At 34.2% G+C, this 24733-nt stretch overlaps 1 protein-coding gene across 3 annotated transcripts in view; it reads left to right on the forward strand.

The window, feature by feature from the left end:
- Positions 1-16426, forward strand: part of LOC126881944 (protein I'm not dead yet) — a 335541-nt gene extending 319115 nt beyond the window's left edge. For all 3 annotated transcript variants that reach the window (XM_050646682.1, XM_050646681.1, XM_050646683.1), the window contains 2 exons: positions 6001-6381; positions 12470-16426. In XM_050646682.1, coding sequence (XP_050502639.1) covers positions 6001-6381; positions 12470-12727 — 639 coding nt within the window. In that variant the 3' untranslated portion in view covers positions 12728-16426. The remainder of the gene's footprint in view (positions 1-6000; positions 6382-12469) is intronic.
- Positions 16427-24733: the final 8307 nt, after the last annotated feature.

Consider the following 24733-nt stretch of genomic DNA (forward strand, 5'->3'; position numbering starts at 1 on the left):
TTTCAATCTTTAATCGCTTATAAATGTCAAACACTATCAACTTTAGAGAAATGTCACTAAAGACCTTTTCTGCTTGGAATGATCCAGAAAACCTAAAAAAACTTTTTTTTTTGCCAGGACCCACTTTTGGTCCTGGCAACATGCAAAGTTAAAAGGGGTCCTTTTTGAGTAAGATTGTGCAAAAAATCCGAATCGGAATATTTTTCCTAGCGGATGCGCAGTGGTTTTCTGGACTAATATAGGTAAAATTAGAAGTAAAATGTTGTGAACAGAAGTATTTTTTTTTGCAATGACAACAATATTTATAAAGTTAGTAACTAAAGGACATAACAAAAGATAACTTATAGTCCTGTCGCCAGGGGGGGTACAACGGCCTCGTTAATTCAGATGGACTTACTCAAGTTTTTTTTATGTATTTTGACCCGTAGAACACGAATTTTTTGGGTAACAGTTGATCCGGATGTCGATAAGATTGTTATAGACCAAGAACTTGAGGAATCAAATAACAGCGATTTTTGGCAAAACAAAACAATATTTTGTATTTTTTGGGCCATTTTAAGTAAAAAATATTTCTACAAGTTTTTTCGTAGGATGCACAGTTTTCGAGATAAACGCGGTTGAACTTTAAAAAAATCGAAAAATTGCAATTTTTGAACCCGAATAACTTTTGATTAAAAAATAAAATAGCAAGTCTGCTTACCGCATTTGAAAGTTTAAGTCAAATTATATCGGTTTTGATTATTTGCATTGGTAAAAATTTATTTTTTTATTGTTTAACAAAGCTATAAACACGTAGGGTTTCCCGTGCTTTTACATGCGTTTTAACGCATGTAACGTAGAAATAGTCTTGATTGCACTAGTACCTATTCTACCTACTCGTTCGATTTTAAATGAGAAATCATAGAAACATCACTCACGCACTAGTTGTTTGTAGCTTTGTTTAGCAATAACACAATAAATTTTTAGCAATGCAAATAATCAAAACCGACATAATTTGACTTGAACTTTCAAAGGCGCTAAGCAGAATTGCTATTTTATTTTTTAATCAAAAGTTATTCGGGTTTAAAAATTGCAGTTTTTCGATTTTTTGAAAGTTCAACCGCGTTTATCTCGAAAACTGTGCATCCTACTAAAAAACTTGTAGAAATATTTTTTGCTTAAAATGACCCAAAAAATACAAAATATTGTTTTGTTTTGCCAAAAATCGCTGTTATTTGATTCCTCAAGTTCTTGGTCTATAACAATCTTATCGACATCCGGATCAACTGTTACCCAAAAAATTCGTGTTCTACGGGTCAAAATACATAAAAAAAATTTGGGTAAGTCCATCTGAATTAACGAGGCCGTTGTACCCCCCCTGGCGACAGGACTATTAACATTGTATGTGAGAAAACATGTTATGAATGAAAGTCATTATCTAATGAACATAAAAGTAAATTAATATTAAAAATCAAAATTAATACAGAGTATTATTTCCTTTTCTGTGTTGTGTCACACCATTAATGCGAGAACTTATGGACTTGAAATTTCTGACTGATTGCTGAAGAATCGCTTCCCACTCTTTATATAATGCAGTTTTGAGCTCCACAACTGTCCACAACTGTCGCTGGTGCTGGATTACGGACCCGAACCTTGCGTTGAACTCATTCCCTATGTCTCTTCTTCTTCTTATACTTGTTGTAGATCTGTCGATCGTCGATCTGTTAATTCCGACGTTGAAGTATTTCTTGAGAGGTAGACTGCCAGCTATCTCTCCATCTTTTTGGTGGTCTCCCCGGTGGACGCTTGCCTGCTGGTTTTCCCTCTAGCACAATTCTTGGTAGTCTGTTCTCCTCCGTTCTTTTTACATGGCTGAACCATTCTCTTCGTCTTTGCCTGCCCCATCTGACTACATCTTGCACGCCACATTGTTCCCTGATGGTGTTGTTTCGTATTCTATCTTTTCTTGTCTTCCCTGCTATTGCTCTTAGTGTCTTCATTTCGGCTGTTCGTAGCATGCTTTTCATTTTATTGGTGTCTTCTCTTGATTCAATGCAATAGGTCGTAACAGGTCTGATTCAAGTTTTATAAATTCTAACTTTGCTATCCATTCTCATATATGGGTTATTCCAGACCACATCTCTCAAACATCCGGACAAGACAGCGGCCTTGTTAATTTTTCCTCTTAGGTCTCTGGCTGGGTCATGATAACTTGATAACTCTACATCTAGATATTTGAACTGGTTTAGCTGTTCTATGGGTTTCCCCTCTACCACGAGCTTGCATCTAATTGCAAGATCGTCGCCATGCTTGATAGAATCGATAAAGTTGTCTTTGTAGGTCATCCTCGTCCTCTGCAATCAGGTCTGCATCATCCGCATAGCACACTATACTGATTCTACTGTGGCCGAGTCTGTATCCTAGTTTTAACGATTCCACATCTTCTATTATTTCATCCATTAGCATATTGAATAGAAATGGACTGAGGCTGTCTTCCTACCTGATTCCACCTGGTGTTGGTATGTTGGCCGTAGTGGTGTCGTTTGTTTTAATTTTTGTCGTGTTGTTATTGTTCATTTGTTTTATGACTTCAACAATGATTGCCGGTATCCTTTTTTGCTTAATTTGCTTAATTTTCTTTATTATATCGCTAAGTCTGACTCTGTCAAATACTTTCGTTTATTTTACGAAGCAAATATATGCAGGTTTGTTATATTCTATCGACTTCTCTTTCACTTGTTTCATGACAAATATTCAAATATTGCGTCCGTCGTCGACCTATGTTTTCTGAATCCTTGCTGTTCTTCTCTGTTCTTTATCTGTGATTCCAATTTATCCTTGAGTATGCCTGTGAATAACTTCATTGTCGTATTTAAGAGAGTTATTCCTCTATAGTTGTCCGGACATGATCTTTGTCCTATGTGTTCGATGGAATTCATGCCCGGATTCAATGGAGGCCAGTCCATTGTTGCTATATTTGTGTTGGCCAGGTTATGGTTCCTAATCCGCGCTGTGCGACATCGAGGGTTATCATGCATTAGCATGAAGCCGCCAACTATGTAGCCGGCGTAAGGAACAATACGGTCTTGGAGAATACCCGTAATGTAACGATCCGCAAACTCCCTCCGCGTCCACTACTGGGCAAGAACACAAGCTCTGTTTTTCCTTATAAAGATATACCACCCCAAACCATACACTAACCACCTCCATAGCTCACTGTCTTGGCACTGTAGCACTGGGCAAATGTTTCTCCGGGCCTTCAGTAGACGCATCGTCTTCTGTCCTTGTATGATAGTTCAGGATTACTAGGGCTATCTTCTCCCGGTAAGGGTGGTTAACCCTTATCCGAGGGGTGGAATGATTAATAGTCGTTTCACTGTTGAAGTTGTTTTATTATACTCGCATGAGTACAAGCTGGTAGCAACCTACGTAACGTCGTCTCGCGGAGTGTAGATGACACTATCTTTTAATGTGAATAATCTTACATCTAATAAAATAGAATGACGAATGTGGAATGTGTAATGAGGATTCCCTTATTATGTTTTGGTTGTATAAATATATTTAAAAGTGCAGAGTCAGCGTCGACCCTGAAAAGTGTTTATAGTGGCTGTATGTATAATTACACCTCACGATCTAGGTCAACAATGTTTATGTAACGAAAGAAGGTTGGAATTGTTTATGATGACATTTAAATAACCGAAAGAAATTAGCGTAGATAATTAAAGGGTGTTTTTTAAAAGATATCTAATGAGTACAGATGAATTCTTGTACACTTGCTTTACAAGCACATTCGACTCTCATCAGAAAATAAAACTCTGCTCAGTTGGCCAAGGTTATAATTGACATGTTCTTGGGTAAACTGAACCCGAGCTTGTTTCCGACGTGCGTTCAGTTTGAGCCCTGTGTAAGCTTGTCTGGAAGTCAAAGTGGCAGCTTTAAGTCTTCTCCTACCAATCCACTGAGCTACGGTGCCCCTCGAACATTCCTCAAGGATTGTTGAAGCCTAACTCCTGTCGCGTGCCGATTTCGCAAGACATTCAGAACAATGAATCGATCACCCCTCTCTGTCAATATACGTCTCGGACCCGAACCTGGTCATCGACTTTAGCTACCGGTCTTCTGGTATCGACGGTAAGCCCTTGAGGCCGCACACTGCGCCATAAGGAGGCGACAGTCTTCTGACTATAACCCTCTCGTAATTATGCAATTACCTGGGCCGCCGTCACTGGTTTAGTATGTATTTATAAAATATTCACTTACTCCTCTTCGAAGTGCACATACAGATCAACGTTTAAAAAGTGACTAAGACGACCACCCGCCAATTCATAGAGGTCTACATTGCGTAGAACATTCCTGTTATAACGTTTGCTGCATTCTCTGAGCTATACAGAAGTAGGAAAATTTTACAACATGTGACGATAATATAATTTTATCGTCTAGAGTACGCCAATGGATTAAGTAAAACGTGTTTTTGTAATGTCTTGGACGATATAAAAGTCGGATCTAAAAGCTTAGTTGATGATTATTCTTGGAGCGTTGATCGAAGAATAATAAGCAACAGCGAGGTATAAGAGGTGAGTTTATGTAGATAGTACCTATTTCCCGACAATTTTCCGCTGTCGTTTTGACGAACTGAGCGAATCCTCTTACCTATCCTTTTACCTATCCTTATACGAGCGGTGATCGTATATCCCTAATATGTCTTTTCATCTGGCGAGCTGAGCGAGATTCCCTTTCTTCCCTTTCCTTATACATTCCTGTCGTATTATTAAAAGCAATTCCTATTTCACGCGATCGTCAAAATAATTCATTCATGTTCAAAATATCGTCACATCGGCCCGAATAGAAAGCTCAATGCGTAGATTATAAATATATTTTATTAGGTAACGAAATTAACGAGTAAGTAAGGCTAATTATCTTATCTTTTGTATGTTTTGATTTCAAATAGAAATGTCTTAAAAAGCGAACTCTTTTCTTCGACTGATTTAGTTACCTGGAGCAACAACGCAACGACCTCGTTACATTGGCGCCCGAGTATTTATTTTAACAGGATTTAAGACATTTAAACGGATTGAGCAAAATATATTATAAATATGGCGGAATCAGAAAGTACGTTAGGCTTAGAAATAGCGGATGAGGCGGTAGGCTGGGTATATAAATTAAAGAATGAGGAATTAAGCAATGTTTTGGCAGAATTTAACTTAGATACGACAGGTAAATTAGACGATCTTCGATCAATAATGGTCTTACACTTACGCTCAAAAAAGACCGGCACAGTTACCAATATCGAAACTGATCATGAAACAGACGATACGGAGACGGATCCAAAGACCCCACAGAATTTTTGGAGAGGCTATACGAACTAAAAAGCTGTTACCGCATTCGAGACGATTTATTGAAAGCACTACCAGAAGTATTTAGGGGAAAAGCGATACTATGGTTCCGAAACAATGTCGACTCCTGGGAAAACTGGAACAATTTTACGGAGGATTTCAACCTTGCTTTTAAATCAGCAAACTGGTTAGACGATTTGAAAGACCAAATCAGAACGAGAACGCAGAAAACAAACGAACGGTTTAAAGATTTTCTATTAAAGCTTCAAACGCTAATCAGAAGGTACGGCAAAATGCACAAAACACAAGAATTAAAACGAGTTTACAAAAACATGCACCCCAATTACAAATTATACATCAAGGAAAAAGAGATCACGCCGTCAAAGACCTTATAAAAAGAAGGTACAAAAACGTGGTTTACTTTATTCATTGGCGTACTCTAGACGATAAAATTATATTATCGTCACAAACGCGTTGCCAATTTGCACAAAATAATTATTTTTTGGAAGCTCTATACTAGACCATATTTTTTTGCATTAGTTGTTTGAATTCAAAGAACGCAACATGAAATAATTATTAAGCATATACTGCAATTCATTGAGTGGGTCGATTTTTTTGCTCGCAAGTGTAGATCATAAAATAAAGGCGAAACTTATTTTTGTTAATAAAATGTTTTTTCTGTTTTTAGGTGAAAGATGCAACTGCAGCTTTGATAGTAGTAATGATCATGTTCATCGTTCCCTCAAAACCCGATTTCATCTACATTTTCAGTGGTAATGATCAGAAGAGGCCGAAAGTTCCTTCAACAGCTCTCATCTCGTGGAAGATCGTCCAACAAAAAATGCCGTGGGGACTTCTGTTTCTTCTTGGAGGTGGTTTCGCCATGGCCGAAGGTTCCAAAGCTAGTGGAATGAGTCATATGATCGCTCAACATTTGAGAGGGTTCACCTCGTTAAATAAGTATTACGTAATGTTAATTTCTGGTTGTATGGGAGCTATGCTGACGCAGTTCTCCAGTAACGTAGCTTGTGCCAATGTTCTTCTTCCAGTGTTAGCAGAGATGTCTGTGGTAAGTAGTAAATTGCAGCTTATATGTCATTATGAATTTTATTCCCGTATATTCAGTTCTAGTTGATATTATGCTCCGTCTGTTTATCCAAAAAGAATATTGTTCGAGGTGTGAAATTACATAAACAAGGGATCATTTCATAAAACAGGTAGATCCCTTGTTTATATAATTCCACACCTCGAACAATAGCACCTTGCTGAGCTGGATATTAAGGAGTCTCTTAGATATCTGGTACTACTTTAATCAGTCTCGTAACGGGTGGGATGAAAATTTCGTAGGTTGACACATAGATGGGACTACTTGTTTTAAGTCCATATGACTTTTAGTCAGCCGTAACCTTCAAAAGATGCCTGTATTAATTTGACAGCTGTCGAACGATTAGTTTACGAGATATAACATTTTGACTGAAGCAGCTTGTGTTAGTGTAAAAAAATGGATAAAAAGGCATTTCGTATCTTAATAAAGCATTATTTTTTGTCAAAAAAGAGTCCACAAAATAATTTTGAATGACCGTAAACTGAAGTTGTTCGAGATAGGTACTCTAAAGATATCAAAGAAACGTTTATGAATATTTGGGTATGCGAAAGCTCTGTGCAAAATGGGTGCCACGAAAGCTCACAATCGATCAAAAACAACAAGCAATGATTCTTAGAAGTGTTTGAAGCTGTTTAATCATAATAAAACTGAATTTTTGCATCGATATGTTACAATGGATGAAGCATTGCTCCATCATTTTACACCAGAATTCAACCGACAGTCAGCCGACTGGACTGCACGTGATGAACCGACTCCAAAGCGTGGAAATACATGCGCATGGTATTAATATTCATTGACCATATCATGAAAAGGAAAAACCATTAACAGCGTCTATAAGATTGCGTTTGAAATCGCGAAAAAACGGCTCCATTTGAAGAAGAAGAAAGTGCTATTTCATCAAGACAACGCACCGTGTTACAAATCAATGAAAACGATGGCAAAATTTTCTGAATTGACTTCGAATTGCTTCCACAGCCACCTTATTCACCAGATATGGCGACCACCACCTGTTTGGTGACCTCAAGAGAGTGCTTGCTGGAAAAAAATTTAGCACCAATGAAGAGGTTATTGTCGAAACTGAAACTCAATCCGGAGTCAAACCCAGAAAAACACAGAAAGCTCTCGCGGAAATTTCAAGTGTAACATCATGGGTGAGAGATGGGTCGCGAATATGAAAAATCATCAGAAGGTGGGTCGCCAGACATAAAGGTTGAGAACCACTGTTCTATTCCATAAAACAGAGTCGAGAAAACGTAGCACCTAGCCAACCTAACTCTTTGCTTCAACGTCAAACGCTTGTGCAGAGCACTTTTCTCATTTTGTTAAAATTTGCTCTAGCCTTTTCTATTCTGATTTTTATTTCCTGGAACTAATTACCTGTGGAGTTAATCATTATTCCAAGATATGCATATTGGTCTACTCGTTCGACATTGGTTCCGTTTATGGAGAGAGTCTCGTTATTTCTTTGAGTTTTAGATATTCTCATAAATTTTGTCTTCTTGACATTCATTGCTAGACCGTATTCTTGTTCAAACTCCGCTATTCTGGTCACCAGCCTCTGAAGGTCCTAAAATATTTTCTACTAAAATAAAAGTGTCATCCTATAAAGCCGGGTCCAGACACGTGTAACGTGTAATGTAAGATTACGTGTAATTTAGCATCAACAGTGTGGACGTCACACGAACGTCCATACGAATCGTTTAACGAATCTCGGTTTCCACTCAGTTGCTACGAACAGCCGAATAGGGATTTCGTGACAGCAGGTAGGTACTGTTTTATTTGTATATATTTACTAACTGAAAACCGGAAATACCGTTCGCTGCGTCAATGGTGGAAAACTGCTTTGTATCAGAAAAGACCTAGTTTACTTGAGGAACTAAAATCTCAGCAAATGAGTGGCCAATATTAAAACTTTACCCGGATGCCTCTTACTGATTTTGAATATTTATTAACATAGGTAGATTGCATCTAAAATATTAAGACAAGATACTGTCATGAAATCTGAAATTTCACAAGATAGATTGGCACTAACATTAAGATTTTTGACAACAAGAGATTCATATTCTTCTTCTTCTTGTTCCTATCCGTTTCGGATGAAAGACATCATATTGGCAATCATAAGCTTGCTCGCTGCGGTTCGAAACAGTTCCTTGAGGTTTTCTTTAACCATGTTCTCAAATTCCTTAGCCATGATATTCTCCTTCTACCGGGTCCTCGCTTACCTTTGACTTTACTTTGCAATATGGACTGCAGCAGGGAGTAACGGTGCTGATTTCTCATAACGTGTCCCAGATACTGTAATCTATAAAGCCACATCTCAAATGCTTTAAGTTTTTTAATAGTGGTGTCTGTAAGCGTCCATGCCTCCGCCCCGTACAATAATACAGCGAAAACGTAACATCTCAAATGTCTCATTTTTGTATTTAGGGATATTATATGTTGTGGCTTTTGAAGATGGAGCTCATTTCGTTAAACACCGTTCTTGCCTTTCCTATGCGGCACTTTATTTCCTGTACATTTGTACATTGCTCCACTGCTCATTTAGAATAGTTCTCAGGTAGCAATACTGTTTTATAGCCTTCGTGCCAATCAAAAATAATACTATAACTGGGATGTTCTAATAACCGATCATTGGTGGCTAGTAGAAATAAATGTACTAAATATAATTATAATATTGATAATAGTACATACGATGTACATACTATATGTATGTACATATATACATATATATTTATATGGTTTTAGGCCTTTTTATGTCAATGCTACAGCAATGTAACCTATTTTATTAAAAAACCAAATTACGTTTTCTGTGCACGCATCTATTAATAAACACGAAATGCATGCGATATGTAGATATGAAGCATTTTATGTAGGTACATATTTTCCTATTAAAATACATACAGCAGAATTAGTTATTTACTCTCGAAAAAATTTTTTGGATCCTAAATACCGGGGTTTTGTTGGTATAAGCAGGTAGATTCGTCAAGCGATTGCTCGCCACCATAGATTTAAGAAGCCCTTAATCTAAGCTCGCCACACATACAAATTTCAAGAACGCCGTCCAAACGAGTGCTGCGAGCGCCTTTGTGTTCACGAAAAAACCGACTGGCGCCGGGTCCCGGCGAGCTCCAGCGCGAATGGTACATGTAATGCTCGCAGTGCCGTCCAAACGCAGAATTCGCGTTTCATTACACGTTACGTTACGCATTACATTACACGTGTCTGGACCCGGCGAATTCTGCGTTTGGACGGCACTGCGAGCATTACATGTACCATTCGCGCTGGAGCTCGCCGGGACCCGGCGCCAGTCGGTTTTTTCGTGAACACAAAGGCGCTCGCAGCACTCTTTTGGACGGCGTTTGTGAAAGTTTTACCGTTTGCACGTGTGGCGAGCAATCGTTTGACGAATGTCATCGTTTGCTTATACCAACAAAACCCCGGTATTTCGGATCCAAAAATTTTTTTCGAGAGTAAATAACTAATTCTGCTGTATGAATTTTAATAGGAAAATATGTACCTACATAAAATGCTTCATATCTACATATCCCATGCATTTCATGTTTATTAATAGATGCGTGCACAGAAAACGTAATTTGGATTTTTAATAAAATAGGTTACATTGCTGTATCATTGGCATAAAAAGGCCTAAAACCATATAAATATATATGTATGTATGTACATATATAGTATGTACATCGTATGTACTATTATCATTATTATTATTATATTTGGTACATTTATTTCTTCTTCTTCTTGTAGTTCCTTCTTCTATCGGATGTTGGCTATCATCACAGCTATCCGTACCTTATTGGCGGCTGCTCGAAACAGATCTACTGAGCTGCAACTATACCACTCTATTATGTTTCTCAGCCAGGAAATTCTTCTTCTATCTATAGATCTTTTACCCTTCATTTTACCTTGCATTACATTTATTTCTACTATCCAGCAATGATCGGTTATTAGAATATCCCAGTTATAGTATTATTTTTGATTGGCACGAAGGCTATAAAACAGTATGGCTACCTGAGAACTATTATAAATGAGCAGTGGAGCAATGTACAAATGTACATGAAATAAAGTGCCGCATAGGAAAGGCAAGAACGGTGTTTAACGAAATGAGCTCCATCTTCAAAAGCCACAACATATCCCTAAATACAAAAATTTGAGACATTTTTAAGCCAGACATTTGAGATGTTACGTTATCGCTGTATTATTGTACGGAGCGGAGGCATGGACGCTTACAGACACCAATGTTAAAAAACTTAAAGCATTTGAGATGTGGCTTTATAGATTACAGTATCTGGGACACGTTATGAGAAATCAGCACCGTTACTCCCTGCTGCAGTCCATATTCCAAAGTAAAGTAAAAGGTAAGCGAGAACCCGGTAGAAGGAGAATATCATGGCTGAGGAATTTAATAACATCGTTAAAGAAAACCTCAAGGAACTGTTTCGAACCGCAGCGAGCAAGCTTATGATTGCCAATATGATTTCTTTCATCCGAAACGGATAGGAACCAGAAGAAGAAGAATATGAATCTCTTGTTGTCAAAAATCTTAATGTTAGTGCCAGTCTATCTTGTTGTGAAATTGCAGATTTCATGGCAGTATTTTGTCTTAATATTTTAGATGCAATCTACGTATGTTAATAAATATTCAAAATCAGTAAGCGGCATCCGGGTAAAGTTTTAATATTGGCCACTCATTTGCTGAGATTTTAGTTTCTCAAGAAAACTAGATCTTTTCTGATACAAATCAGTTTTCCACCATTGACGCAGCGAACGTTATTTCCGGTCTTCAGTTAGTAAATATATACAAATAAAAGCAGTACCTACCTGCTGTCACGACATCCTTATTCGGCTGTTCGTAGCAACTGAATGGAAACCGAGATTCGTTAATGGGATAATACATTCTTCTTCTTCTTCTTTTAGTGCCTATTTGTTTCGAATATTGGCGATCATTGTGACTATAATTATTTTATTGACTAAAGCTTTAAATAGATTAGTTGTTGTAGCTAACCATATCCTCAACCATGATATTCTTCTTCTCCCAATTCCTCGCTTTCCGAATACTATGCCTTGAAATACAGTATGCGGCAAAATAAACAGTACTGAAATGAATATTGAAATGTTTATGATTATTTATATATCTATATTACATGATATAGCCGTGCAAACATCATTGACGACGACACACGTTCCCGATAAAACATATGTTAAAGATGCCCTCTGGCCAGTGGCGGATCTACGGCAGGAAAAATGAGGAAATTTCCACCCTAACAAGGTCCAAAATTAAAGAAAAAAATTGTTCAAACATAAAAATATATTAGCTCACATGAAACCGAAACCACAGAAAGACAAATTCAACCCAATAAACATGCTAGTTAGGAAAATGAAGGGAACTTAATGCCTATAAGTTGATATTTATGTCCTTTATGTAATATGAGTTTATCTTTTTTATGTCTTTTGGTTGGTTTTTTATTAGAAGTTCCCCCTAAGGCAAATTTCCCCTTCAAAGGCAAATTTCTAGATTCGCCACTGCCTCTGGGACGAAAAAATCTTTAATTCTAGCCCTCAATTCCGAAGTGGCAGAAAGTGACCCCTTCAGCATTCTCCATATGTACGCATCTGGTGGCGTTAGTTCTGATGGATGGCAGCTCCAAAAATGATCGCACAGTATTCGAAGAGACTCCCTGGCAGTGTGGCAGGTTATCCCGTTCTGCTAAAATCATTGTTGATTTTAAGCTTGGACCGTTTTCGTGACCTTTTCCGTATGGCCGAAACTAGTACTCCACTATACAAATTTTTTCTGCAAAACTGAGAACCATCCTGAAGTATCTATCATTAACATGATATTGATAAACGTTATAACAACGTACAGAAACCACTCAATACGTTTCGGCACATGACACATACAAATTTGAGGCATACGAATTTCAGTACTGTTTATTTTGCCGCATACCGTATTACCTTCAGTAATCTGTATTTAAAGCTGAATAATACATACAATGGGATATTACATACAATCATAACTAAAATATTTATTTTTTTGCAGGATGCCAGAATTCACCCGATGTATCTCATGATGCCTGCTGCTCTCTGCTGCTCATTTTCATACTGTCTTCCAGTATCAACACCACCAAATGCAATCGCTAAGGCTCCCTGCAACATGCCTTCCAGTGAGATGTCCAAAGTTGGCATTGGGATGACGATAATTTCTCTGCTCGTCCTTTTTACTGTCTTCCCGTTCTATGGCAAGCTCATCTGGGACTTCGACACTTTCCCGGAGTGGGCGGAGCTTAACTCACCTTAGTTTATCAATTATTAGGAGTTTTTGTCCGGTATTTTGTGGGATAAATTGGGTAATTGCGTCTAACAATGTGGAATAAAGTATACTTGCGTTAAGAAAAATTTAGCATGCAGTATTTATTTTATAACTAAAGGCAAACAGGAAACAAGATTATTATTTATAGACCGTCAGATTTCAATAGAAATTCGGTAACGATTTTTATCCCTTCTGTCTTTAAAACTACCTCTTCTTCTTTTTCTGTAGACATGACTCTGATTTTTCAATTTTTGTCCAGTAAGTTGTCGATATATCGTTTTCGTGGTCTTCCCACTGATCGTCTTTCTATTGGGGCATTGGGGAACTGTTTCTCGCCGTCCTTACTACTCTATTTTTTTTGTTATCATGTGGTTTATGTGGTTGTTTTATTCTATTCATCGATTTCTTACCCAAGTATTCATGTTCTGCACCTTGCATATCTGTCGTATATCTGTATTTCTAGCTATTGTTAATTATTTTAGTCCTCCCTGTATCAGGTCGTGTTTCTGCCTTTCATTTCTTTTCCGATAATTTTATTTCTTCATATCTTTTCACTCAGGCAACCTGCGATTTTGTTTTCTCCTTTCTTGATCTTTTACTTCTGTTTCGAGCTTTCCGTAGCTAGATAATGTGATGCCTAGATATTTGAACTCCATCACTTTCTCTATTATTTGACCCTCCAGCTCTATTTACATCTTAGTAGATTTGCTCTTATAACCATGAATTTTGTTTTTTTTTGGAGAAAGTAATGTGATAAATTTTCTAGCGGTTATATTGAATTGGTGCAGGGTGCAGCATACATACATTGTAAATCAACTTCAATTTGAGAGATAAAAACTCTGCGGTTACCACAGCCGGACCCAAGCCCGCATAAAATGTGGAAGGTGATTGGCAAGGTTAGTACTACTCAAATAAACATGCGAAGCCTTTGAGAGTACTAAAACATGAAATCGGGGAGAGTAATGTATGTGAAAACTGTAGAGTTTCCTGAAATTGAGTTTTTTTTTTGTAAAAGAATCGCATGTGCTGCGGCTATTTTCTCCGTTGTGTTATTTTACGAATCGATAGAAGAGTATTGATTCTATAAGGTATGGGCGTCGGTTGTCATAGGTATTTTCAAGATTCTTCTATAAAGCCAGATTTCAAAGCTTCTAACTTATTCATCAGCGTTATATTAAGTGTCCAGACCTCGCCGTTCCATACAAAAGTATTGACCATACATAGCATTGCAGAAAACGATATCTAAGGCTTATATTAATGCTACTGTTACAAAATAAGCTTTTCATTTTGATAAAGCCTGGTCAGGCTACTTCTGTTCTCACTCTTACTTTTTGATTATAATCAACTTGATTGTTGAACCAGCAGCCAAGATATTGTTTACGTATTCAAGCTGTTGGTGGTTCACATAATATATTGGAAGGGGTAACTTTTTGTTCCTTGATATTTTTATAACTTTGGTTTTTAGTAATTCATTTTCATCCCCATTTTTTCACAACTCTCAGTAACTTTATATAGTATCTGGAGACTGTAGTCAGAATCGGTCATTAAAACAGCGTCATCTGCATAGCGGATGTTATTTACTCTTTGACCGTTTATCTTGATTCCTTCTGAAGAGTGCGATAAAGCGTTCGCAAATGTTACCTCAGAGTAAACGTTAAAAGTATCGGTGATGGCATACCACCGGTGATGGCCTACCACTCTGATACCTAGTTCTATTTCCATTGGCTTTGACGTATTCAACTCCAACTCTAAATTTTCTTTTTTTTTGCTTATATTATATTCCCAGTACACAAAAAGGCACAAGAGAAAAAATCGTGGTTGAACTTCGTAGTGAAATCAAGATTATTAAAATAGGTAATGGTATCTAAAGTAGTTTATATTTACTATATTTTTATTTGTTTCCAATTGAAATGTGTGTATTTTACTATTTTTTTTTTCGTTAGGCCAACGTTCCTGGTCTTACAGTATTTTATAACTATAGTATATCCCCAAAATGCCGGTTAAACAAATATATTAGCAATATTTTTATTTATTTCTCATATTTTTCAATTCCATAATCATCATTTTGTCTTTCCAGAACATAGAGGATCTCAAATATATCGAAAACTCGGAGTAATATTATCTTTCTAAATACAGAAGAAAGTAATTAGGGACAACAGGCACAATAACTAAACCTCATACTTATACTTTATTTATTTATAAAGAATACTGCTCACCTTTTACTCCAAATTTCTACATATTTATATAATGGAACAAAGAAAAATTATGAGGCCATAAAATTAACACCAGACGGTTATGGGCAATATAGACAATATAGATTGGAACAAAATATGAAATATCTATGTTGCTCTTGAACATAATTTTAAAGGACCTTTTGACTTATGATAATATGTCTGAGAATTTATAGGATATGAAGCTTCCTGCCCTAAATAAAGACTCTACAAAAATTTGGCCTGGACTAGAAAGGAACCAAACACATTTTTTTGGTTAACTAATTCAAAATCAAATGAGAAATAAATACCAGAACATAAAATAAGATGAGTTCCTCAAATAAAGAATGGTGGCTTCTTCAGCCAACGAGGATTTTTTTTGCCAACAGTTACATAAAATAACTGAGGGTGCACTTGTTTTAAATTGCTCAACTCTTAGTTTTTACCAGATTTTGTCAGTGTTAGTTATTTTAAAGATTTTTCACTATTAAAATTGTCAGATATTTACAAAACTAAAAATATTAAAAGTAAAACAATAATTGATTGAAATATTGTTTAAATATAAGCAAGTCAACAAAAATTTTTCGGTTTAAAATAACATTAGCTTAAAAAAACAGTTTTCCAAATAAAGTTATCATTCCACTAATCGTATTGACAATTGACTACGATAAGTTTATTACAGCAAAACCGAATCATTTTAGTATTTTTTGTTCTATACCTAATATAGGTATCCTTCATTTATCGTGACTAGACATCTCGTAACGCGACAGTTCGTAAACCCACAAATGGTAACAGACTATTCGTAACGCCATCAAATCGTAACGGCGACAAGATAAAAAATCTAAAAAACATTATTGAGTTGTCATATTAACAAGAATATGTACAAAAATATGTGTGAAATATATTTTAAAAAAAGTGGTCCTAAAAGAGTACCTTCACTTTTAGTATAGGAATGTATGCAAAATGCGTTTTTGTGTAAATTCAGTAATACTAAATTTGCTAAAAAAAAATTAATTATGGCGTTACGTTAAAAAGTATAGTTACGAACTGTCGACGTTGCGAAGTGTCGCCGTTACGAATTGACGGCGTTACTATTTGTGGAGTTACGAACTGTCGCGTTACGAGATGTCATGGAACCTTCATTTATATGTGCTCGAAATAATTGTAAATCAATTTTAAAACTGTCTAATGTTAGCAATTCGTTGTTAAAATTTAAATGCGTATTTTTGTTGCCACTAGAATAAATGTTGGTGGAATGCATTCGGGAAGAGTGTAAAAAAAGTACGAAGTGAGATATTTTATAGTATTTTTAATGGATCATTCAAATTTTAAATCGTTCTAAATAATTTTATTAATAATACGAATATCTATTCATATTATTATTTAAGCGAAAATTTATTTAATATTTATTAAACAATTGTGAACTTAGTATTAAGAACAAAATGTATTTTTATCTAAAAATAAATAATAAAACTAATTTTGTGTTTTAAATGCTTTTCCTCCTGCTGCCTATACTTTCTAAAATACAGTCTGTTCCAACGAAAATTTGACTCCCCTCAGAAACTCAGAAACCAAGAGTTTCTTCATATAAAAATACACGTCAATTTATATTGGTAGAGGAACGAATTTTCGTGCCAAATTCATGCCCTCAAATGTAACCCCCTACTACCCCGCGTCGATCTCCACTTTTTTTAAATAGCAAGTGTGGCCGAGTGTCACATCATTTGAAAGGTAATTTTTTTCTATACACGGCATTCCATTTTATTAATTTACGTAATAAGTTTGAAGATAATTTTGGACTTAACAAATTTATTATAAATTAGTTAAATCCAAAATGTTCTTTAACCCGGGAGTAGTCGCGCTCACTTCTGTAACGTGAACAGTCGCGTGTTAGATTTCATCTCACAATACGAATTTAAATACGAATTTACAACAAATTTTTATTTTATAGTATTTTTATTTAGTTGTTAAGTTAGAAATATTTTTTTTCTACTGCTGTGCTTAAACAGCCACTTTCTAGCACGCATTTCGTTTCCAAAAATTGCATTTCCCGCACGGCGTGCGTGAAATTAAATTTTCCCACACGGCGTGCGGGAAAGTAGAATACCTTCTAATATGGCCTTAAAATATACTATTACATGCAATAATCTAATATTTAGATATTATTTACTAATTTATTTCAAATGTATCTTATTGTGTTCATGTTTTAAGGCCATGGGTACATAATTCGCAAATATTTTACGGCTATCCCTACCTTTTCTGTCTTTACATTGCAAATTACGTGTAGTAAAATTCACACTGGTATGGATATGTAAATATTACTAGAATGTCATTCTACTTGACAATGTCATAACTAACTTGAAGAGATAGCTTTTGAATGTTCTTGGATAACTGTTATTTTTTGTATATTTGCAAATTATTAATTCAGTTAATAAATGTGATAATTTTTTCACTAGCTATGTATTCAGTGATTGTAATGATTTATTATGTACCTACAACAAAAACTAATACTCGATCGAGAAAAGAGGAAAAGTGTTAAAGTGATTTTTTAATAATATATTGTTACTATGGAACGCTTACAATTTTGAACATATTTAACAACAGTATACTTGGATTACAGAATATATCTTGATCCCATTATCTGCTTCTATCTTCCACAAATAATACACAATAAATAACTTTTTATAAAGTTCACGTCTTAAATCAATTATTTATCAAATACACTATATATCAATATTATTCAATCAACAACTCAATATATTCCGATTCATGTCAAATATTTAAAATTGTCAATGATTGTCAGTGTCTGAATGACAATATGCTGACAATATTCTATTCGACTGAGTGCGTTGTATGACAAAGATAGATTTGGATAATATTACCACGGACATGGTGTTCATTTTTTTCGAATCCTGAAAAAACCAATAAATATTTTTGAAAAATCTAAACGCAGAATGAAAGACTAAATTATTACCGAGGGTCGAAAGTCCCTTAGAATAAATAAAAAGTTTATTTTGAATGAGATATTTTAAATTAAAAATAACACTAAATTTTCTCTTAGTTTTTCACCCCTGTAACTTATTAAAATAAACATTATAGAAGTTCTCAGGAACTTTCGGCCCTCGCTAATAACGTAATCTTTCATTCTGCGTTTAAATTTTTCAAAAATACTTATTAGTTTTTTCAAGATTCGAAAAAAATGAATCCCCATTTGAATAGCATTGCAGCCGAAAATACGTACCGATCCTCTTAATGAAATTAACGCAATAATTCGATGAAATAATAGTATATTACTTTATGAGGCGGAGAAGCATGACTTTTCTTGACGCGCCCGATATTACGCACCGAACGAAGTGAGGCGCGTAATAGAGGGCAAGTCAAGAAAAGTCGCTTCTTTGCCGAATAAAGTATACTATTTTTTCTTCAAACGTAGCAAAATCTAGAATGCCTCAAACGACATGGGGGCTGGAAATCAAGCACGGTTGCCGAAGGATATATAGAGGATTCAATAAGAAATAAGAACGATAATGCTCAAAAAATTTTAAACCCTCATGATTCGCCAACATCGGGAATGATTGCTGAAAGTTGTGCTCGACCATCAGTATCATCAACAATTACCAATGCGTATCAAGAGTCGGGAACATTTTTGCACGGTTTCAATTTTGAAAATACCTCATTAACTAATTGTACTTTTAATATTACTATAAATAAAAATGATGTTTAATTGTTGTTAATGACATTTGTATTGTTGCTTTGTAACATGTTTCATATTGTTGCCATGACAACATTTTTCCCTCCGCCGTAAAGAAATGGGAAAAAAAACTGCTGCCGGCGTAGACATCAAACTTTGACAGGATCAGGTTAGATAAGTAATGTCATCATTATTTGACGTTTGAAGAAAAAATTATTTTGACATACTATTTCAAAACTCAAATCAGTAGACAATTACAATGGTTTTAAATCGTCGTCATGGAAACCAATATCGTCGTCGTGGTAACTCATTATATTGAAAGTTTGGTTTTGACAACCTGGTCAAAGAATTAATTTGTGTATTTTTACTCCTAAATAAAAATTGATATGACCCTATTTTTTGGGCTTTTTTCCAAATGTATTTTCCCTAGAAAAAATATTGTTCCTAACTCATGCGGAAAGTGTCTTCCCCGCACTCGACGGCTTGCCCGAACTCTGCTATCGCGTCGTTCGGGTCAACGGCAGTCTCGTGCGTGAAAGTATCACTTTCCGCACTAGTTAGGAAATAGTATATTGTGCAACAAGTGCAGAAAGGTACTAATTTCTCACGAGTTTGAAAAGTTGCGGTACGAGCGCAAGCGAGTGCCGCAATTCAAACGAGTGAGAAATTACCTTTCTGCCCGTGTTTCACACTATACTTTTTCTACAAGCACAGTTTTTCCTAAAAATAAAAATCACAATTTCCAAACGACGATTAATTATAATAGGTACCTATGTGATAAATTTTAAACTGTATTTAATTAATACCTACTAATCAATTTAAGTTCCTTATACCTAAATAAATTGCACAGAAATCAGTTAAAAAATTAATGCACTGCCTTAATTTGTTTAAATTTAAACAATTATTACACATTATTGACATTATATTTATGCAGTCACGGATTTACACTTAACCTACTTCATTCGACGTCTCTTGCACAGGTTGCTAAATCCTTATTGGTTATTTGATAATTCTAAAATGTTTAATAAGAGTAAAATTGTAAAATAAAACAGTTGTAACATCCATAAATTATTTTTTATGCTATAGTTAAATATAATAATTGTCTTATAGGTTATATATTTGTCTAAAGTTTAACCACGGATGTAAACAGAATATAACGTTACTCAGAATGCGGTAGTCCACGGATGTAAACAGAATATAACGTTACTCAGAATGAGGTAGTCAACTGTGCAGAAAAGAACTTTGCGGCACAGAAACGTCACTTTGTGGCACAGAAACGTCACTTTTCTGCACACTAATGTCAAATATCTTATACTGTGAGAAAATATCAAGTTTGCTAACATAAAACCGTGTAGAAAAGTGCACTTTGAATAGTGGTTGTAGAAAAATAACTTTTCTAACAATTATTAAAGCTAATTGGCTCTCCCCAAAGCCATAAATTCCACAAAAAATACCTACTTCCCTATTTTTTTCAAAATTGTAAAATTTTTCATCAAGTTATCGCGAAAAAGGATAAAATGTGAGATTCTATCTAACATCGCGACTACTCGCGGGTTAAAGTTATTCAGCAAATTATAAAAAAAACAATAGAGGGTTTTGTAAAGAAAAAAATACCTTTCAAATGATGTGCTACTCGACTACATTAACTAGTAGGACAAAGTAGTTTATCCTAACGCGTTCAGGACAAACTAGATACTACTGAAGAAAACTACTAAATACTAAATGAAGAAAAATGTGTAGAAAATTCATTAATAGAATGTAGCAGGCTCTAGTTACCAATACTGAAAAGTCTGAAATAATTAAAAATCCACAAGAAAAAAAAAATGTTTTTCCTGTAGTTGGCTGTATACCATCAATCACAAAAATTGGAAAAAATCCTTTGTAAAAGGTATAAAATTATATTAAAATCCCTTTAAAGGGCTACATCAAAACAAAACGTTTTCGATTTTATAAAAAATCATCAACAGTGTTAGATAGACTGGATGCTAGCTGAGCCACCAAAGAAAAATATTCGATTAGTTGCCATTAAGTCATTGGAATGTAAACAACTCAATTTGCATCCCACGTGTTGGGAAATTCAATACATTACCTAAGGGTATTATCCTTGTTGCCATGTATCCATCATGAGGCATTTTATTTACGTATGCACCTTTAATGCATCCGTGTTATATTTAAAGGGGTTTTACCCGAATATTTTTGTTTGGTGGCTCAGCTAGCATCCAGTCTATCTAACACTGATGATGATTTTTTTTATAAAATCGAAAACGTTTTGTTTTGATGTAGCCCTTTATTTTCTCCAATTTTTCTGAAATAATTATTCAAATTTAATATGTTTAATTGATTTAGTAAATTCATTGGAAAAAGTTGTGATTCACCAATATTATCCTTGTATATCGCTTTCAAATGAAAAATTTCTTGTATCCAATTCTTCACTGATGTCTTCTTTCTGATTTTTTTTTATAAACCTTATGAACGTGTGTATTTTGTATGAATGTACTAAAAATAAGGAAAATAACGCTTGAGGTCAATGGTGTGTATCCCGACTGACTGAAAGCGTTATTATCCATAATACCCGTGGTACCTTCAACGTTTAATGTCCGACTAAATATTCTCTTTATATGTCAAAAATGTTTAATGAATTTTGAAATAATTAGTTTTTAATTTACTACATACATTTACCAGCAATAGTCGTAACGTAATTGTGGTAGTAACCATACTTTTACTTAGGTTGTTATTTGTCAACTTGACAGTACTTAACTAGTTATTTAAATTTAATACACTAGGGCCTAGGGTGTTATTTTGAAAAATAACTCCGTATGCACTCTAAAGTAAGCCCTAGGGAAATATATCGTATAACTGACTTTGAAATCATGTCATTATTTGTCAAATAATGTACCAGTCGGACATTAAATACTTTATAATAGTCTAGTAAAATAAAATTACACTACATGTAAATCAAAATGTAAATTCGTACAGGTTGAAACAAATTTTATATCAAAGTTTAGGTGGGTACAAAAGATATTTTCAAGAAAGTATCCAAATCATACAAGAGGATCATTGTTTAAATAATTAAAAAGGGGTCATTTTTGCAAAAAAAATACTTTTTTAACTGCTGAGGTCATTCAATTACTAATGAAGGTATATAGGATTGTTTTCTGCAAAGTTGAAGGGTAAGTCTTTCACATAAGACTTACTAAGTTAAATTTGACCCCCTATTTATTTAAATAATTATACATAAAACTTTAAAAACAAATTTGCAAAAAAATATTTTTAGCGTTTTAAATAAGCACTATAAAATATCTTATTTTTCAGAAGAAGTTGCGCTATGTTATAAGTATTAATAAAAAAAATTCGTCCAAAAATATTTAATATTTTTTGAGATATTGAATTTATTTATTAAATGTTACTCTGTTTTCAATTGCAAAAACGCGGTTGTTTCCAAAGAAGTATTCATCTGTATTAAATCGTATTATTTTTATTTTTAAGTATGTTTTCGATAAATGTATTGATAAATTCAAATTTCAATTAAACTCCCCCCTAAAATGGCATTTGAAAATTATTCAAATTTGTTTATAATTTGTTTTTTTAATAACGTCGCGGGGATTAAAGATTTTGAAATGCCGTTTCGATAAATAGGTTCCTGGGAATTTTTCACTAATTAACAAATTTTTTTGTCTTTTTTTTTCTCTTCTTTTTTTTTCTTGGATTTATATTACTACCCAGGCAACCAACTGACGTCATATAACGTCGAGGAAACGTCAGTTTTGGTTGAATATATACACGTGTTTGAAAATTACGTCATATAGACGTCTTTTGTAGGTGATTTTAAATACGTAAGATTAATGACGTTAAAATTACGTTTAAAAAACGTTTTCGTTTCAGACAGTTTAAGTCTGACGTCACAAAATTGGGAGGAGCTTGCTTGTATTACTCCAAACAATTTCGTTAAATAATTTTCATAAGAAATTTCTCATTTATTGTTTAGGTACGTGGTTTGTGTCTTGTCTGATAAAATAAGACTTTTCATTTAGATATTTAGTTGAAGAAACGTGTTAATTAAGAGATTTGTATTCGTTTTTGCTCAGTGAGTTAGTTTAATGAAGTATTCTTCTTGACAACTGTTTGAGGTTATGTTTATTTTCTTTTAATGAACTAACTATGTGTTATCGAGTTTTATCGAGTAATTTGTTAATAAATTATTTATTAGTTTGTATGTTTTTCAGTTTTCACACAGTAAGTAGGTATACTTATATAAATAGTGAAAATTCTATAATGCGAGGGCTGGTACAATCATGCATAATCAATGTTAGATTGCTTCTAATGCACAAGCAATCTTAAACAAATGGTAGTATATCTTCGACACATGGGACGTAGACCTATAGGTTTCATGTTACCTATTTTTTATACTACCTATTTTGAAACATCTGAAAGAGGTCATTTTTTGAAAGTATTAAAGACGTGATTTTACCGACGTATAAAAGTCGTCACTTTTTAGACGTTTTACGGGTACGGGCCCTTTTAGGGTTAAGTTTCATTAAGCATGTCGAATATCTAAGTTGTAGATTCTAGACCTAAAAATATTAAGATTGGTCTAAAATCACTTAAATAAAATGTGGCGACTTACTGAGTTACAGGGTGTTTTATTTAAAAATTATTTTTACCAAGTACTTTCAAACTATTTGACGTATCCTTATCATACTTGGCAGAAAGTGTGGGTACTATACAGTCAACTAAATTGTGATAAATAAGAGTTTATAGCTTCTACCAGAGGCGTACGACAGGGGATAGTTAATGGTTGACCCTTCCCAAATTCTACGCCACTGAGGGAATTACTATTTTAGCAAAATTTTTCGATTCTCCAATACTTTCTATGCAAATAATATACTCTTTACTGGTAACGATTAAGTCATTAATTTTCGAGATATTGGACGTTAAAAATGAAACGGCATAGTTATTTTGATAGATTCGTTCATTCATTTTAAACTTCCAATATCTCTCAAACTGATGACTTTATCGATACCAATAAAGTTATTTACATACAAAGTATTGGAGAATCGAAAAATTAAAATAGTAATTCACTCAGTGGCGTAGAATTTGGGAAGGGTCAATCATTCACTATCCCCTGTCGTACGCCTCTGGCACTAGATAGAAACGTTTATTAATCACAATTTTGTAGGGTGTATAATAGCCACACTTTCTGCCAAGTATGATAAGGATACGTCGAATAGTTTTAAAGTGCTTGGTAACAATAATTTTAAAATTTTTAAATAAAACACCCGGTAACTCAGTAAGTAGCCACATTTTATTTAAGAGTTTTTAGTTAAATCTTAATATTTTTAGGTCTAGAATCTACAACTCAGATATTCGATATTCTTAATAAAATTTAACCCTAAAAGGGCCCGTAGTAATATAGCTCCAAGAAAAAAAATAAGAAGAAAAAACGACAAAAAAAAATTTTGTTAATTAGAAAAAAATTCCCAGGAATCGAATTATCGAAACGGCGCGGCATTTCAAAATACTTAATCCCCGCGACGTTATTATAAAAACAAATTATAAACAAATTTGAATAATTTTCTAATGCCATTTTAGGAGGGAGTTTAATTGAAATTTGAATATATCAATACATTTATCGAAAACATACATAAAAATAAAAATAATAAGATATTAAACAGGTAAATATTTCTTTGGCAACAACCGCGTTTTTGCAATTGAAAATATAGTAACATTTAATAAACAAATTCAATATCTCAAAAAATATTAAATATTTTTCGATCAATTTTTTTTACTTAATACTGGTAACATAGCGCAACTTAGTCTGTAAAATAAGATACTTTATACATAGTGCTTATTTAAAAAGCTAAAAATATTTTTTTGCAAATTTGTTTTTAAAGTTTTATGTACAATTATTTAAATAAATAAGGGGTCAAATTTAATTTAGTAAGCCTTGTGTGAAATATTTACCCTTCAACTTTGCAGAAAAAAATTCCATAGACCTTCATTAGTAAGTGAATTACCTCAGCAAATAAAATAGTATTTTTTTTGCAAAAATGACCCCTTTTTAATTATTTAAACAATGATCACCTTGTATGATTT

The sequence above is a fragment of the Diabrotica virgifera genome, chromosome 3, assembly GCF_917563875.1.
Source record: "Diabrotica virgifera virgifera chromosome 3, PGI_DIABVI_V3a".
Taxonomy (NCBI): Eukaryota; Metazoa; Arthropoda; class Insecta; order Coleoptera; family Chrysomelidae; genus Diabrotica; species Diabrotica virgifera.